This window comes from Mizuhopecten yessoensis, unplaced genomic scaffold (genome assembly GCF_002113885.1).
Source record: "Mizuhopecten yessoensis strain PY_sf001 unplaced genomic scaffold, ASM211388v2 scaffold8713, whole genome shotgun sequence".
Classification (NCBI taxonomy): Eukaryota; Metazoa; Mollusca; class Bivalvia; order Pectinida; family Pectinidae; genus Mizuhopecten; species Mizuhopecten yessoensis.
This window is the reverse complement of record NW_018407684.1, coordinates 90,236-106,471: the sequence shown is the minus strand read 5'-3', so window position 1 is coordinate 106,471 and position 16,236 is coordinate 90,236. Positions and strand designations below refer to the sequence as shown.

The following is a 16,236-nucleotide window of genomic DNA, read 5'->3' as shown; positions in this document are numbered from 1 at the left end:
ACATTAATTTGCACATGGTTGAATTGGACATCATGGTGGGAACATACATTAATTTGTACATGGTTGTATTGGACATCATGGTTGTAACATATATTAATTTATACATGGTTGAATTGGACATCATGGTGGGAACATACATTAATTTGTACATGGTTGCATTGGGCATCATGGTTGTAACATATATTAATTTGTACATGGTTAAATTGGCCCTCATGGTGGTAACATACATTAATTTTTACATGGTTGAATTGGACATCATGGTGGTAACATAAATTAATTTGTACATGGTTGAATTGGAAATCATGGTTGTAACATACATTAATTTGGACATGGTTGCATTGGACATCATGGTTGTAACATATATTAATTTATACATGGTTGAATTGGACATCATGGTGGTAACATAAATTAATTTGTACATGGTTGAATTGGAAATCATGGTTGTAACATACATTAATTTGGACATGGTTGCATTGGACATCATGGTGGTAACATACATTAATTTGCACATGGTTGAATTGGACATCATGGTGTAACATACATTAATTTGTACATGGTTGAATGGACATCATTGTTGTAACAGACATTAATTTGTGCATGGTTGCATTGGACATCATGGTTGTAACATACATTAATTTGTGCATGGTTGAATTGGACATCATGGCTGTAAAATACATTAATTTGTACATGGTTGAATTGGACATCATGGTGGTAACATACATCAATTTGTACATGGTTGAATTGGACATCATGGCTGTAACATACATTAATTTGTACATGGTTGAATTGGACATCATGTTTTACTACTTTTGCAAATACATTGTTCATGGTTGTATTAATGACTTCTTGGGAAGTTCTGCACATCCCTTGTTTATGATTGCATTGTAATTTATTGTACCTGGTTATAGTTTCTGTAATTACATTGTACCTGGTTATAGTTTCTGTAAATACATTGTACCTGGTTGTAGTTTCTGCAAATACATTGTACCTGGTTATAGTTTCTGTAATTACATTGTACCTGGTTTTAGTTTCTGTAATTACATTGTACCTGGTTATAGTTTCTGCAATTACATTGTACCTGGTTGTAATTTCTGTAAATACATTGTACCTTGTTATAGTTTCTGTAATTACATTATACCTGGTTATAGTTTCTGTAATTACATTATACCTGGTTACTGTAATTACATTGTACCTGGTTGTTATTTCTGTAAATACATTGTACCTTGTTATAGTTTTTGTAATTAAATTGTACCTGGTTATAGTTTCTGTAATTACATTGTACCTGGTTATAGTTTCTGTAATTACCATGTACCTGGTTATAATTTCTGTAATTACATTGTACCTGGTTGTTATACCTGGTTGTTATTTCTGTAACTACATTGTACTTGGTTATAGTTTCTGCAAATACATTGTACCTGGTTATAGTTTCTGTAATTACATTGTACCTGGTTATAGTTTCTGTAATTACATTGTACCTGGTTATAGTTTCTGTAATTACATTGTACCTGGTTATAGTTTCTGTAATTACATTGTACCTGGTTATAGTTTCTGTAATTACATTGTACCTGGTTATAGTTTCTGTAATTACATTGTACCTGGTTATAGTTTCTGTAATTACATTGTACCTGGTTATAGTTTCTGTAATTACATTGTACCTGGTTATAGTTTCTGTAATTACATTGTACCTGGTTATAGTTTCTGTAATTACATTGTACCTGGTTATAGTTTCTGTAATTACATTGTACCTGGTTATAGTTTCTGTAATTACATTGTACCTGGTTATAGTTTCTGTAATTACATTGTACCTGGTTATAGTTTCTGTAATTACATTGTACCTGGTTATAGTTTCTGTAATTACATTGTACCTGGTTATAGTTTCTGTAATTACATTGTACCTGGTTATAGTTTCTGTAATTACATTGTACCTGGTTATAGTTTCTGTAATTACATTGTACCTGGTTATAATTTCTGTAATTACATTGTACCTGGTTGTTATTTCTGTAACTACATTGTACTTGGTAATAGTTTTTGCAAATACATTGTACCTGGTTATAGTTTCTGTAATTACATTGTACCTGGTTATAGTTTCTGTAATTACATTTTACCTTGTTATAGTTTCTGTAATTACATTGTCCCTGGTTATAGTTTCTGTAATTACATTTTACCTTGTTATAGTTTCTGTAATTACATTGTACCTGGTTGTTATTTCTGTAAATACATTGTACCTGGTTATAGTTTCTGTAATTACATTGTAACTGGTTGTTATTTTTGTAATTACATTGAACCTGGTTATAGTTTCTGTAATTACATTGTACCTGGTTATAGTTTCTCCAAATACATGTATGTTGAAACCTCAAAATATAGTTGCATATTATTGTCTGACACACTGTACCAGTGTCATCAAAACATTGCTGTCAGGGAAATTTAAAGAAAAACTAAGCCGCAATTTATAGTGACATACCTAGACTTCCCAGGTTAAAATGTATAGTGACATACCTAGACTTCCCAGGTTAAAATGTATAGGTGATGACAGAAAAGTAGTCAGCAACACAAGACAGAGTATCTGGTGACAAGGCGCAGGGTGCCGGGTCCTATTGACAACTTAGATAGTATGTGGCTGTAACTTCTACACATACATTGCATGTGGTTGGCTTTTATGATATATTTTATGTGGTAAGGCCAAGACCATTGTCTAATCAGTTAATAAATCACCGTCTTTTTGTACAAATGGTATGTTACATTGCAACAGGAAAGAAATATTTGCCAAGCTGCCCTGACCTGGCTTCCGAACACATTTGTCACGCTGGGTGGCAGCTTTGTCAGCAGTAACACACAGTTTTCTGATCAGTAGGGTATAGGAAGTAATATCTGGGATTTTTCAGTGGTGTTTTATATGTAGTAATAAATTTATAAACTTTTCCTAACTAACTTTACCACTGGGAACTACCCCCCTCCCCCACAACCCACTCACACAATTATTTGAACAGATTGTTTTCTTCTACTACTACAAACTATGTTGTTACCCAGAGAATATGATGGAAAACTACTATCTGATTATTTAGTTATGTATTCACTATCATGTCGCACAGTTTTGCCAAATTTTGGTTCTCGGGGCTTTAAGATAACCATTTTCTGTTCATCTTCCTGTATCATTCTGGTGTCGTGTGTGATGCTAAGTTATACTACAGGGTAACTAATACATGTACCTCATAGTAGGTCAGTGACCAAACCCTACATAAATCAGGGAGGGGGTTCCCCATCAGTTAACAGCTGACAGTTTGGGGGCATATGAGGATGCATAAAACACACAAGAGGGGAGTTACAAACTTAATGGGGTGAAAATGACAGCTTCACCATACCTAGATAATACTTTGAGAAATTATATTTTATAAGTTTTGGAAAGCTTCCCTTCTTATGTCATTTCTCCCAACAAAACCATGCACCAGCTAGTGCACAAACAAAACCAGCCAACCAAACACCTCCATTTCCTACCTTACAAAACTTATCACCTGGATACAGTCACAAACCTGTACAACTTGATACCTCACAAACATGTACCCCTGGATACCTCACAAACCTGTACCCCTGGTTACCTCACAAACATGTACCCCTGGTTACCTCACAAACCTGTACCCCTGGTTACCTCACAAACCTGTACCCCTTGATACAGTCGCAAACCTGTATCCCTGGTTACCTCACAAACCTGTACCCCTGGATACCTCACAAACCTGTACCCCTGGTTACCTCACATACCTGTACCCCTGGTTACCTCACAAACCTGTACCCCTGGTTACCCGTCACAAACCTGTACCCCTGGTTACCTCACAAACCTGTACCCCTTGATACAGCCACAAACCTGTACCCCTGGTTACCTCACAAACCTGTACCCCTGGTTACCTCACAAACCTGTACCCCTGGTTACCTCAAAAACCTGTACCCCTAGATACAGTCACAAACCTGTACACCTGGTTACCTCACAAACCTGTACACCTGGATACAGTCACAAACCTTTACACCTGGATACAGTCACAAACCTGTACCCCTGGATGTCTCCAATTCTACTAGACTTAAAACCATGTTGTGGGTGCCTGTACCTCATAGCACAGGTACATATCATTTGACACAAACATCGCTCCAGACATCCTCACCTCTAGCAGAGTCAAAACTTCAAGCGGACCAAGCTACAAAAACCTTATTGGAATAGCACGCAATGTCAACTCAACTTGTTTTTTCATATTAATTCATCTCAAAGGTAAAGGGAAATTGAGATGTAAATACAGAATCAATCAACAGTTAAAATTTATGTATATGACCAACAGTTTTACAATTTATATTACAGTATTGAATGTTTTTGTCGTATGTTCTTTGAATGTTTGGACAGGAATCATATTTGCACATGAACTACAAATATAGAATATATAAATAGTACTGTTGTCCTGTAGGCAATTTTGTATATTGTAAATATATATCCTATCCTAATAAACTCCTATATTTACCTCTCACAGGTCTACTACTTGTATAAGCTATTTAGTAGGCTTTTGGTAGTAAACAGTACAGGAACTTACTGCATACTTCCCACCTCTCACAATGGAAAAGTGTGGGCAATAAATCACTTGCTACCACAGTCCACTGCACACATGATGCCCTTTCAAGGCCAATCATGATTACATGACCATGAAAGGGGGTGTGCCCAGTGGACTGTGGCCACAAATGCTGTAAGAAAGGGGAGATAATCAATCAGTGAGTAACGATGAAGTCAATACAATAGAGGATAAACTTAGTTGACACATTTCAAATAAGGGGAAAAAATGAAAGTTAAAAATGGTAATTTCATGACTGAAAAACACAAACAGATTTCCTTATCACGTGAGAGGATAAGCATTTCCCGGAAAAGTTTATTATCTTAAGGAGCTGTTCCTTTATACAAAATTGCACATTCAAATATATCCTTCATTGAAAGAACTGGAAATCCTTAGGGATTGATAAACGCTTACATTGTATATATGAAAATGGTTTCAATATCCTGTACCTTTGCCACATCTTGAAAATTAAACTGAAAATGTAGTCAGAAATTCAACATTGTTTCCCGGATTTTGAACAGACACTCCTTACCTTCCCTGACACTGGACCTGGAAAGTAATCCAAAAACACTTGTATCCATTATGAAGGATACACTCAGACTGGGCTATTGAGAATCTTACCTGGTTATGATTAGTACTCACTCACATAGGTACATGTAAATTATCTGCAGTGTAGGGTAGGTAAAAAAGATTGTCCAGGTGAACATTTTTTACTCAACTTTTCTGTTTTGTTCGAGTTGGGAAGCATGCAGTAAGCCAGTTATTGCATGATTTCTCGTCACCCGGGACTTATTATACACCCTCGCTTCGCTCGGGTGGAATAAATCCCTTGTTACTCGAAAACCATGCAATAACCTTTACATATGGTGCAAGTGTTTCATTATGTGCACACTTATTACATGTAATTCTGTTTTTCAAACCGTCTTTGTAAGTTTCTATGAAACCATGAATTCTTTTCTTGTCTTTTGTTTGTGTACTGTAACTACTGTTGATCGTTACTGACAAAATTTAGTTGATTTTCAGAATTAACAGCTCTAAATATTCTTATCAGATCATCATCAGCCCGACATTAATAAATAATCAATCAATAACAAAGTGCAAACAATGTAAGCTGTTTCCACTTATTTTGTGAACTAGGGTAGTCCACTTATAAACTATTTTAGTTCACTTATTGTGTTAACTATGGTAGTACAATTTTTGTTTTTACTATGGTAAACTGGTAGCCACTTATTGTGTTAACTATGGTAGGAGTCACCACATACATATGTAGTGAGATATATACAGGACACTGAACCGACATTCTATCTAGTCGACAATGAAGGAGATGAGGAAGCCTGTAACCACCACACATCACTGCATGTTGGGGATGATGGTAATGTGAAATGCTAACACACCACAATGATGGTGCAGTTAGTATACTATCATACAAAAATATCCATTTTTTTACAACAGTATTATATTCTCATAACCTACAGAAAAAATCAAAATATATCCGTATCAATTCCATAATAAAAGAGCCCACTTGGTGCCAGTATGTGGGTAAGTGGGTCAGACCTTCTGTATCTAGGTGCTGGCCCAGATTCCTGCTCCAACATGTATCTAAGTCTTCCCACTGTTTTGATACAACAGTTTTATACATCAAAGCTGTCATCGATAAACTACTCCAGAATCACATTCCTCTAGGTGCTTAACCTTAGAGCAGGGGTTTTATTACACATTACTGTGTATTTGAATTAAACTATGGATCAGAACTTAATTATTAGACAGGCATCGGACATATCTATATAACCTTAGTAAAGGAAACGTTGATCCAGGTCTTCAACCAACCCTACATGTACAGCTTTAAATAAAGTGGTTCTCTGGAGCCTTCTTATGTCCTGCACACAACAAACTGAAGATGTTATTGGACTAGGAAAAAGATTCATTTACCAAACCAAACGCACACCACTAAGACAAAGATCAATTGATTAACTAACCCGATATAATATTTCATCAATGCAAACAAAACCTGGGTACACTTGTTAGCATTGAGACAGAATGGCATACTGTTTACTGGCCACAGTTTGATTTCCACCTTTTTCACCCATCACAATAAGGGCGAATTCATCATAACACTGAATAAAGTACAGCATACCCTAGATAGTTATTACATTTTAGGGAAACATTAACACGGGGTGAACATTTTTCCTATGAAGGGCGAATATTTGATAGGATGAAAGTTTCTTGGTACAAAATCAGCGCTTACACCATTTTGAGGTAGTGATCTATTACAACGAATGTCTGTTAAAGTCGTGACTAAAGACCTGTTTGATCAACAGTATCATTGCATTGCTTATCAAACTAACAAAACACTATGATGAAAAGAAATTATACCACAAGGTGAGAATGTCATAAAGGTTATCATATAATAAACTTGAATTATATCACACCATCTTCCATAAAACATAACTGTGTTTTTAATGGCTTAACTTTTCTTTGTGGTGACATTTTAATAGAAATTTTATTTTTTCATAGTGGAATTGAGTTATATACATTTGTGGTACTGATAATGTTTTGAAGTCAAAATTAAATCCATGTGTCTGAAGGTAGAATATCAAGAAATAAAATGTGTTTGCTATGCCATGTTGTTAAAGGTCAGTACCTTTATGTACCTAGTCGTTGTTGTATCAAGCTGAAACTGAAATGATTTCTCTAAAGTGTTGCTGAACGCTGAAATGAAATCTCTTAAACATGTTACTGACTGCTGAAATTGATGCTTTATGTAGTTGTTGAAATGAGCAACAACACCAATGAATCCGGTACAAAATGTAATGTTGAATACCATTAAGGTATCCACCCCAGGATCCCTACCGCCACTATGGAACTGACTCCCTTACAGGGACGTTGAGTCTCCACCCCCCTGTTGTTAGGTATCCACCCCAGGATCCCTACTGCCACTATGGAACTGACTTCCTTACAGGGACGTTGAGTCTCCACCCCCCTGTTGTTAGGTATCCACCCCAGGATCCCTACCGCCACTATGGAACTGACTTCCTTACAGGGACGTTGAGTCTCCACCCCCCTGTTGTTAGGTATCCACCCCAGGATCCCTACCGCCACTATGGAACTGACTTCCTTACAGGGACGTTGGGTCTCCACCCCCCTGTTGTTAGGTATCCACCCCAGGATCCCTACCGCCACTATGGAACTGACTTCCTTACAGGGACGTTGGGTCTCCACCCCCCTGTTGTTAGGTATCCACCCCAGGATCCCTACCGCCACTATGGAACTGACTTCCTTACAGGGACGTTGGGTCTCCACCCCCCTGTTGTTAGGTATCCACCCCAGGATCCCTACCGCCACTATGGAACTGACTTCCTTACAGGGACGTTGGGTCTCCACCCCCCTGTTGTTAGGTATCCACCCCAGGATCCCTACCGCCACTATGGAACTGACTTCCTTACAGGGACGTTGGGTCTCCACCCCCCTGTTGTTAGGTATCCACCCCAGGATCCCTACCGCCACTATGGAACTGACTTCCTTACAGGGACGTTGGGTCTCCACCCCCCTGTTGTTAGGTATCCACCCCAGGATCCCTACCGCCACTATGGAACTGACTTCCTTACAGGGACGTTGGGTCTCCACCCCCCTGTTGTTAGGTATCCACCCCAGGATCCCTACCGCCACTATGGAACTGACTTCCTTACAGGGACGTTGGGTCTCCACCCCCCTGTTGTTAGGTATCCACCCCAGGATCCCTACCGCCACTATGGAACTGACTTCCTTACAGGGACGTTGGGTCTCCACCCCCCTGTTGTTAGGTATCCACCCCAGGATCCCTACCGCCACTATGGAACTGACTTCCTTACAGGGACGTTGGGTCTCCACCCCCCTGTTGTTAGGTATCCACCCCAGGATCCCTACCGCCACTATGGAACTGACTTCCTTACAGGGACGTTGGGTCTCCACCCCCCTGTTGTTAGGTATCCACCCCAGGATCCCTACCGCCACTATGGAACTGACTTCCTTACAGGGACGTTGGGTCTCCACCCCCCTGTTGTTAGGTATCCACCCCAGGATCCCTACCGCCACTATGGAACTGACTTCCTTACAGGGACGTTGGGTCTCCACCCCCCTGTTGTTAGGTATCCACCCCAGGATCCCTACCGCCACTATGGAACTGACTTCCTTACAGGGACGTTGGGTCTCCACCCCCCTGTTGTTAGGTATCCACCCCAGGATCCCTACCGCCACTATGGAACTGACTTCCTTACAGGGACGTTGGGTCTCCACCCCCCTGTTGTTAGGTATCCACCCCAGGATCCCTACCGCCACTATGGAACTGACTTCCTTACAGGGACGTTGGGTCTCCACCCCCCTGTTGTTAGGTATCCACCCCAGGATCCCTACCGCCACTATGGAACTGACTTCCTTACAGGGACGTTGGGTCTCCACCCCCCTGTTGTTAGGTATCCACCCCAGGATCCCTACCGCCACTATGGAACTGACTTCCTTACAGGGACGTTGGGTCTCCACCCCCCTGTTGTTAGGTATCCACCCCAGGATCCCTACCGCCACTATGGAACTGACTTCCTTACAGGGACGTTGGGTCTCCACCCCCCTGTTGTTAGGTATCCACCCCAGGATCCCTACCGCCACTATGGAACTGACTTCCTTACAGGGACGTTGGGTCTCCACCCCCCTGTTGTTAGGTATCCACCCCAGGATCCCTACCGCCACTATGGAACTGACTTCCTTACAGGGACGTTGGGTCTCCACCCCCCTGTTGTTAGGTATCCACCCCAGGATCCCTACCGCCACTATGGAACTGACTTCCTTACAGGGACGTTGGGTCTCCACCCCCCTGTTGTTAGGTATCCACCCCAGGATCCCTACCGCCACTATGGAACTGACTTCCTTACAGGGACGTTGGGTCTCCACCCCCCTGTTGTTAGGTATCCACCCCAGGATCCCTACCGCCACTATGGAACTGACTTCCTTACAGGGACGTTGAGTCTCCACCCCCCTGTTGTTAGGTATCCACCCCAGGATCCCTATTGCCACTATGGAACTGACTCACTTACAGGGACGTTGAGTCTCCACCCCCCTGTTGTTAGGTATCCACCCCAGGATCCCTATTGCCACTATGGAACTGACTTCCTTACAGGGACGTTGAGTCTCCACACCCCAAGTTGTCTCTATAATGTTGTTAGATCCTTAAAAGAATGCTCTAAAGTTGTTGCTGAATGCCGAAATGAAAACTCTAAAGTTGTTGTTGAATGATGAGATGAACTTTGTTTTGTTGAAGACTGAAAAGATTCCTCTGGTACTCCATAATTGATGCTGAAGGCTGAATGAATGCTTTATGTAGTTGTTATTGTTCCTGAAGGATGAAGTGAGTGTTCTCTAGATGTTGCTGCGGAACATTGAAATGAGTGCTATTGCAATGTTTGCCAAATGTTGAAGTGAATACCAACGAGCCTAGGTTGGAATCTGACAGTCTGACCTCCACTGACTGCCCTAACTAAGAGTCAAGACTTTGGGTGAAAATGCCTGAGAAAATGACAAGGTTGTGACCTTGAAGAAACATGTAGTTCCCAATTAGATGTCAAGGACATTCTTAACAAAATAGTTAATACAGGGATTGATGCAGGAAAAGGAAGTTAGTACCTTTTCTTGAAATAGGGAAAAATATGTGCTGTAGGCTCATGACCCGTTCGGCGAGGGTTACAGGCTGGAGTCAGGGGGGGGGGGGAGTACAAAAGGGGCCAGTGACAACATGAACACATGCAAAATGAAATTAATCACTCAGTCGTCAAACTGACAGAAAAAAACACCAAACCAAAACAAAGACAGATCTGTGGTAGTATTTTAGTTATAAGTGGGGGAATTTTTAACTGAAATAGGGGAAAATTAAGCAATGCTAAAATTGGACAGGGAAACTTACCCATACAGTAAAACCTTGTGATACCGCCACCTTCTGTCCTCTGTCATTTTGGCGGTACAACAAGTTTGACGGTACATCGGGTTTATAGTTTAAACCCAAGTGATAAAAGATAATAATTCACTTCAGAATACATTTTTTTCAAAATTGTAACTAAATGTATCAAATTGTTGAGCGTGCAAAGCACACAGCTGATTACTTGGTCAGTCGGCAGTCATGTGTAACAAAATGTACATACGTACGTAACATTCCTGTACTCGACTCAAATTGGCGGTATTTAACAATATCAAAATAGTGTGATTTTAACCATTTGTTTTGAGAATATGATGGCTTGATGGCAGTATGTGGGTTTGGCGTTACAACGGGTGCATTAACATTGGGGGAATTCATTCTGAGTAAATTAATGGCAGTATGCGGGTTTGGCGGTTTAACGGGAGGCATTACAACAGGGTTTTTCTGTATAATCTATACCCATGTAATGTAAAAGTAATCAATGACCCTCAAGATGCCAGCTGGTCAAAACCAACAAGAAGTCAATTTTCCAAAAGTCAAGGTTATCTTGTCAAAGGTTTATCATAAGACCAAATTATTTTTTATCTTAACAAAGTTGGTCAGAATTAATTCAGGATCTGAAAATGCAATTTGTAATCATGATGTCCGTCTGTCTATCTGTTTGTCTGTTACCACTTGGTGATTAATATCTCAAGAACCAGAAGTTCAAACTGAAACTTCACATGGTTATACATTGTGATACAGATATGCTGTAGTTTTTTTTTAAAATCCTTATGTCAATGCAAGGACTTGTGTGCAGAGAATAACGTATTGTTAATGTAAAAAAAAGTTAAATAGTGCACAAAGAAACCATAGACACTAAACGCAAACAGAATGCTACAATACAAACATCATTGACAGGAACTGTACAGCATCAGTATTAAAGAAAATAAAGAACCAAAACAGGGACAGGTGTAGCATCAAACAAGGCACAAAAACTTCAAATAGAATGTCAAGATTTGCAAAGCGTAGCAGCTAGGATTTCTCTGTTTTCTTACTAAAGTGGCCTGTGCCATTTCATTGTGACACTTTTACAAAATTTACACAAACATTTATACTTTCTCACACACAACAATCAAAACATTTGCCAATGCATTAGATATATAGGCCTTTTTTGTGACAAAATTGATGAATTCATATCATTTTTGATTTGAAAAATGTTAAACCAATCTGGGAAAATTTACATGATAACTTATATAAATTCTTTAAAGGAAAAACAAAAATTCTGCCCAACACATATCCCATAGAAATTGCTCAAAAGTAAATGAAACGAGAAACACAAAATGAAAAATTTGTACATTTTAATTTAGTGTACAAGAAGAAAAGATATAACGGGTACTGACAGCATATACCTGGTATATCTTTTCTTTTCACAGCAATAAATTATAATAACTAAGGTCTCAGATGTTGGGATCGGCAGGTCATTTGTAATATTTCTTATATTTCACATATCTATTACGGGCCGGCAAAGAAAGACACCCCCATGTTACATGAAAATAGTTGGCTCATATTAAGCTAAAGGATCATGCAATGTGACCTGTCAAGCCTTATATTGTTTACTTATGTACTTGTACCTCAACCAGCATTAACCAGTGGTGACGGAAATTGAGACCAGAACCGCCATCCCATTGAAGATCAAGCTATCACCAAGAAGTCTGTTAAATACTGGGGCTGATCTGTTTTCTAACAGATCCCAATTCCCATCCTCATAATCAGTACTGTTCATAGATTTAGTTTGCGGACTCCTCTAAACAAGCAATAACACATGTTTTAAGAATTAACACACGGATTGTCCATGTCGTCATGCATTATACACATACAACTACATTTATGCAATGTGTATACTGGTTCTAAAAGTGCATTACATTCTTCCATGTGTATTTTACAACCAATACAGCTTTTTCCTTTGTTTCAATGTAGTACTATAAGTTATACTACTTATGTATCATGTAATATATTACAGTATCAGGTGTTTATAAAACACATGTGTAGTACTACACTACAGTGTGACCTAGTGCTTTAGAATTTGATTGGTCCAGGGGATATCAGTTAGTTAAATACTACTAAGGCCTAGCTTAACATAGTACAGTAATTTCTAGCAGTGTCTATATTTGAGTTAGAACACATTTAGGATGACCATTATGTTATGTTAACCTATGTATAACAGCCTTTATGTACTCCCCTTTCCTTTTTGAAAACTGGTGTAAGTTATCATGTTATTGTCTCCTATGATACGTATATACTACCATAGCTTTTGTCAGTTAACCCTTTCACCCCTATGCAACTTTAGTAGACTCAACAATGCATTGATCTGGATGAGTCCATTATGGTCTGCAGTGGTGATAAGGTTAAGATACAAAGCCTTTACTCTCCCATCAGTACTTGAATTGCAGGGATATATAATCATGACTTTTAAGTCATTTAACTTAAAATATCATATACACATCATGACATGTGACATGTAAGAATGGAAATTCTATGTAATAACTTCAATTAATTTGATATCAGCCTGAGTGTGTCACATGTTTTATGAAATTAGATACTATGTAATTTGTTACCTATGATGTTAGTTTCCTTGATATAATTTAATCAGTCTCAGATAGATTACACAAATTTATGTCCATTTTTAGAGGAATGAATCAGTGAGTATTAAATTTAAATACATGCAGTCTTCATTATCATTTTTATAATTATTAAAAAACATCTTGACCTCTCATACTGCTGCACTGTATATTTGTCATTCCATATCAATAATCTTCAATTTATTTTAGGGGTCAATGTCAAAATATGATGTGTGTGCATTTACTACTGTAACTGAGGAAATCCCAGAAAATGTACATTGTACTGTACTTAAAAATGACAACAATTTGAACTAAGTGGCCCCCACTTCTTAGATATTTATCTCTAAAAAATTTCACTGTATACAATATGTACATGTATACGATAGGGATCTATCCAGCTTTTTAAAAAGTTACCCCTTTTTTGAAAATTGGATGATATTGTCAAGGGCTAGAGATAATAAACAAGTGTGACTTTGGAGGGAAGATTATATATATGCTTATTAAACCGGGTCTACAACTGAAGCTAGAATGTTAACCATTTTATGCTACTTGTTTATTAACTAGCATTGCAGGTTGAAAAGCAAATACCACAATCTAAGGAATTTTGTTCTTATTCTGAAGGGGAAACATGGAAGATACTAGCAGCAACAAAAGTGCACACAAATCCCTATACTTGTTTTAGTATACTCACACAATGAAAGTAACAATACATTGAAATCTACCATAATTTGTGTTAAAGACACATAAAGGTCTTTTTAGAAATGAACTTTAAAATGTTGTACAAATGACATGCCCTGCTTTGATGAAACTAAACAATCTTACCAAATAAATAGGCCTAATTTACCACTAACACTAATTTAACCAAAGACAATGAAGCTGAAAAAATAGATTACAGTGACCTACATCTGATGAATAGGTCCTCAAGATAAGTAAGATCAGTGTCCTGTAAGGACGATGATGGAGTATATGTTACAGGTGTTTGGGGTTTTACATCCTCATAACAGCCAGGCGCAAATAATGACAGTTTGAATAGACACCTTGCTACCTATACTGTTCATAGAGCACTTTGGCAAACTATTGAAATGGAAATATGTCAAAATTAAACTAAAACCTATATACCCCATCTCGCCAACAACATACAAAACATACCAGTAAACATTTAAAAATTTGTATGTAGATCAACTGTCAAATATTATTTGACGTAGAAATCCTATTTCCCACATGGACTCACTTACAATATTGTCCTGCTTGAAATGACATCAGGAACAAATTTTAAGTGCACCAGACAGAATTATTGTTATTTTAAACTGATAAAATCTTATTTCTTAACCAACCTCTGATGTTAATCTTGATACCAATGTCATTCACAGCTCTATTAATACATAGAACCAAAAAACAGTGAATTATATAACGTGATACCATAGGAAAAGTGCATACTTAAACAACCAGCTGCGAATATCAAACTATGCTTAATATTATGTGTATCAACGAAAGATAACTTAAAGGTTGACTTATTAAATGTTCACTTGACAGTTACTTTACAGTGAGGAAATAAATACCTTATCCCGTCTTCCACCAGATTTTAAGGATTGTTCCTCTTGCTATCAATTATACTACTAAATTGTAACAAACAAGGAAAGCTTGCTCTACAATGTTTGTATCCGATATTGGAAACAAATACAAGTCACCTTATGGTACCTTTCAGTATCAATTTGGAGATTTAAGCTACATACATGTTCACTACAATCTTCATTTTATATAACTTAACTACGTTCTATAAGCTGTTACTGTGCCTTACCTCAAATGCCCAGGTACATGCAATTCCAACATAATACTTGACACAGCGTCCCACCTCTACGTCTTCGTGGGTTGTCAGGAGATTGTGGAGACAGCTGCCAATATGAGGTGACATTTGACGAAGTGTTTCGTGACTGAACACTATTCCTGGTCCACCCATACAAAAATTGTCCATCTCATTCAAATGCAATTTTCCAATTTCGTCTTTTTTTCCTTTGCCTGCCTGTCCAATATACTGTGGCATTGAGCTGTTAATAGATCTAAGGAATTTTTCAACTCTGTCACCCTTGATAAACACATCATCATCAGCTCGTATAAACCATTCAAAATTATTGATATAATTATCATGCATATATTTTAACATCAACAGTGATTTTCTTTGTGGTGGGTATGCATCATCAACTCCATCTAAACTTACTAAAGGAATTTTGCTCTTCGTTGTCGAACCTTCACTTGAAAAAAATAAAACCTTACATGTTCCAACACAAGTCTGAGCCCAGGTTTGAAAGGCGGCTACTGCCCGTGTATCTAAAAACTTCTTTGCTGTGATAACTCCAATCAATAGAAAACTCTTTTCTTCTTTATCAATATAAGTTGACAAGTCCATTCCATGCGATTTGGAACTCTCCTCATAATTTTTCATGTTATTATCAACACTTTCGATAAATTGTCCATTTTGAATTTGTATATGTTCAACAGCGATGTCAACATGGTAATTCACATGTACTGTGCAACAGGGTCCAGTCATAGGTAAACACGGTAGAAGTCTCTGGCGGCACCAGGATGACAGCAAAACTCCGAAAAGTAAACCCAGCACTGTACCTGCGAAGTGGCTGATACGGATGCCATGTCTTCGAGCCATTCTCTAGCAAAATAACTCTGGACTTCAGTCATTCGTGAAATATACAAACACCATGAAGTTGACAAAAAGAATGAAAAGTTTTCCAAATTGTTCTTAATGTTAGAACAAGCAAAGTGTTAAAATCGGCCAATCAAATGTTTCCTCCATAATGTTTAAACAACTCTTTTTAACGAAATATTCCCCCCAACACGTTGATTATTACTCAATTCAACACATGTTTGATAATATGTGGCTTCCCCATAGAGTCAAACGAAAGTTTTAAACCAGTCTGGGGAACACACTTTTTCTATTGTTGTCCCATCGTGCGATTATCGCCTGATTCAAAGGTCAGCCAGGTCTGTCGACACACAAACAGTAGACGGGATCACAACCGTGAGAAGTCCGCTGAAGATTTTTGTCAAGTTCCCACAAGTGCAATACACATGTAAAGTTAGTCGCCGACCGGCTTCCATGATCGCTCTA

At 38.3% G+C, this 16,236-nt stretch overlaps 1 protein-coding gene across 1 annotated transcript in view; it reads right to left on the bottom strand.

The window, feature by feature from the left end:
- LOC110456371 (chondroitin sulfate synthase 1-like) overlaps positions 1–16,221 on the bottom strand; it is a 41,981-nt gene extending 25,760 nt beyond the window's left edge. Inside the window, exon 1 of the mRNA XM_021507067.1 lies at positions 14,914–16,221. Coding sequence (XP_021362742.1) covers positions 14,914–15,774 — 861 coding nt within the window. The 5' untranslated portion in view covers positions 15,775–16,221. The remainder of the gene's footprint in view (positions 1–14,913) is intronic.
- Positions 16,222–16,236: the final 15 nt, after the last annotated feature.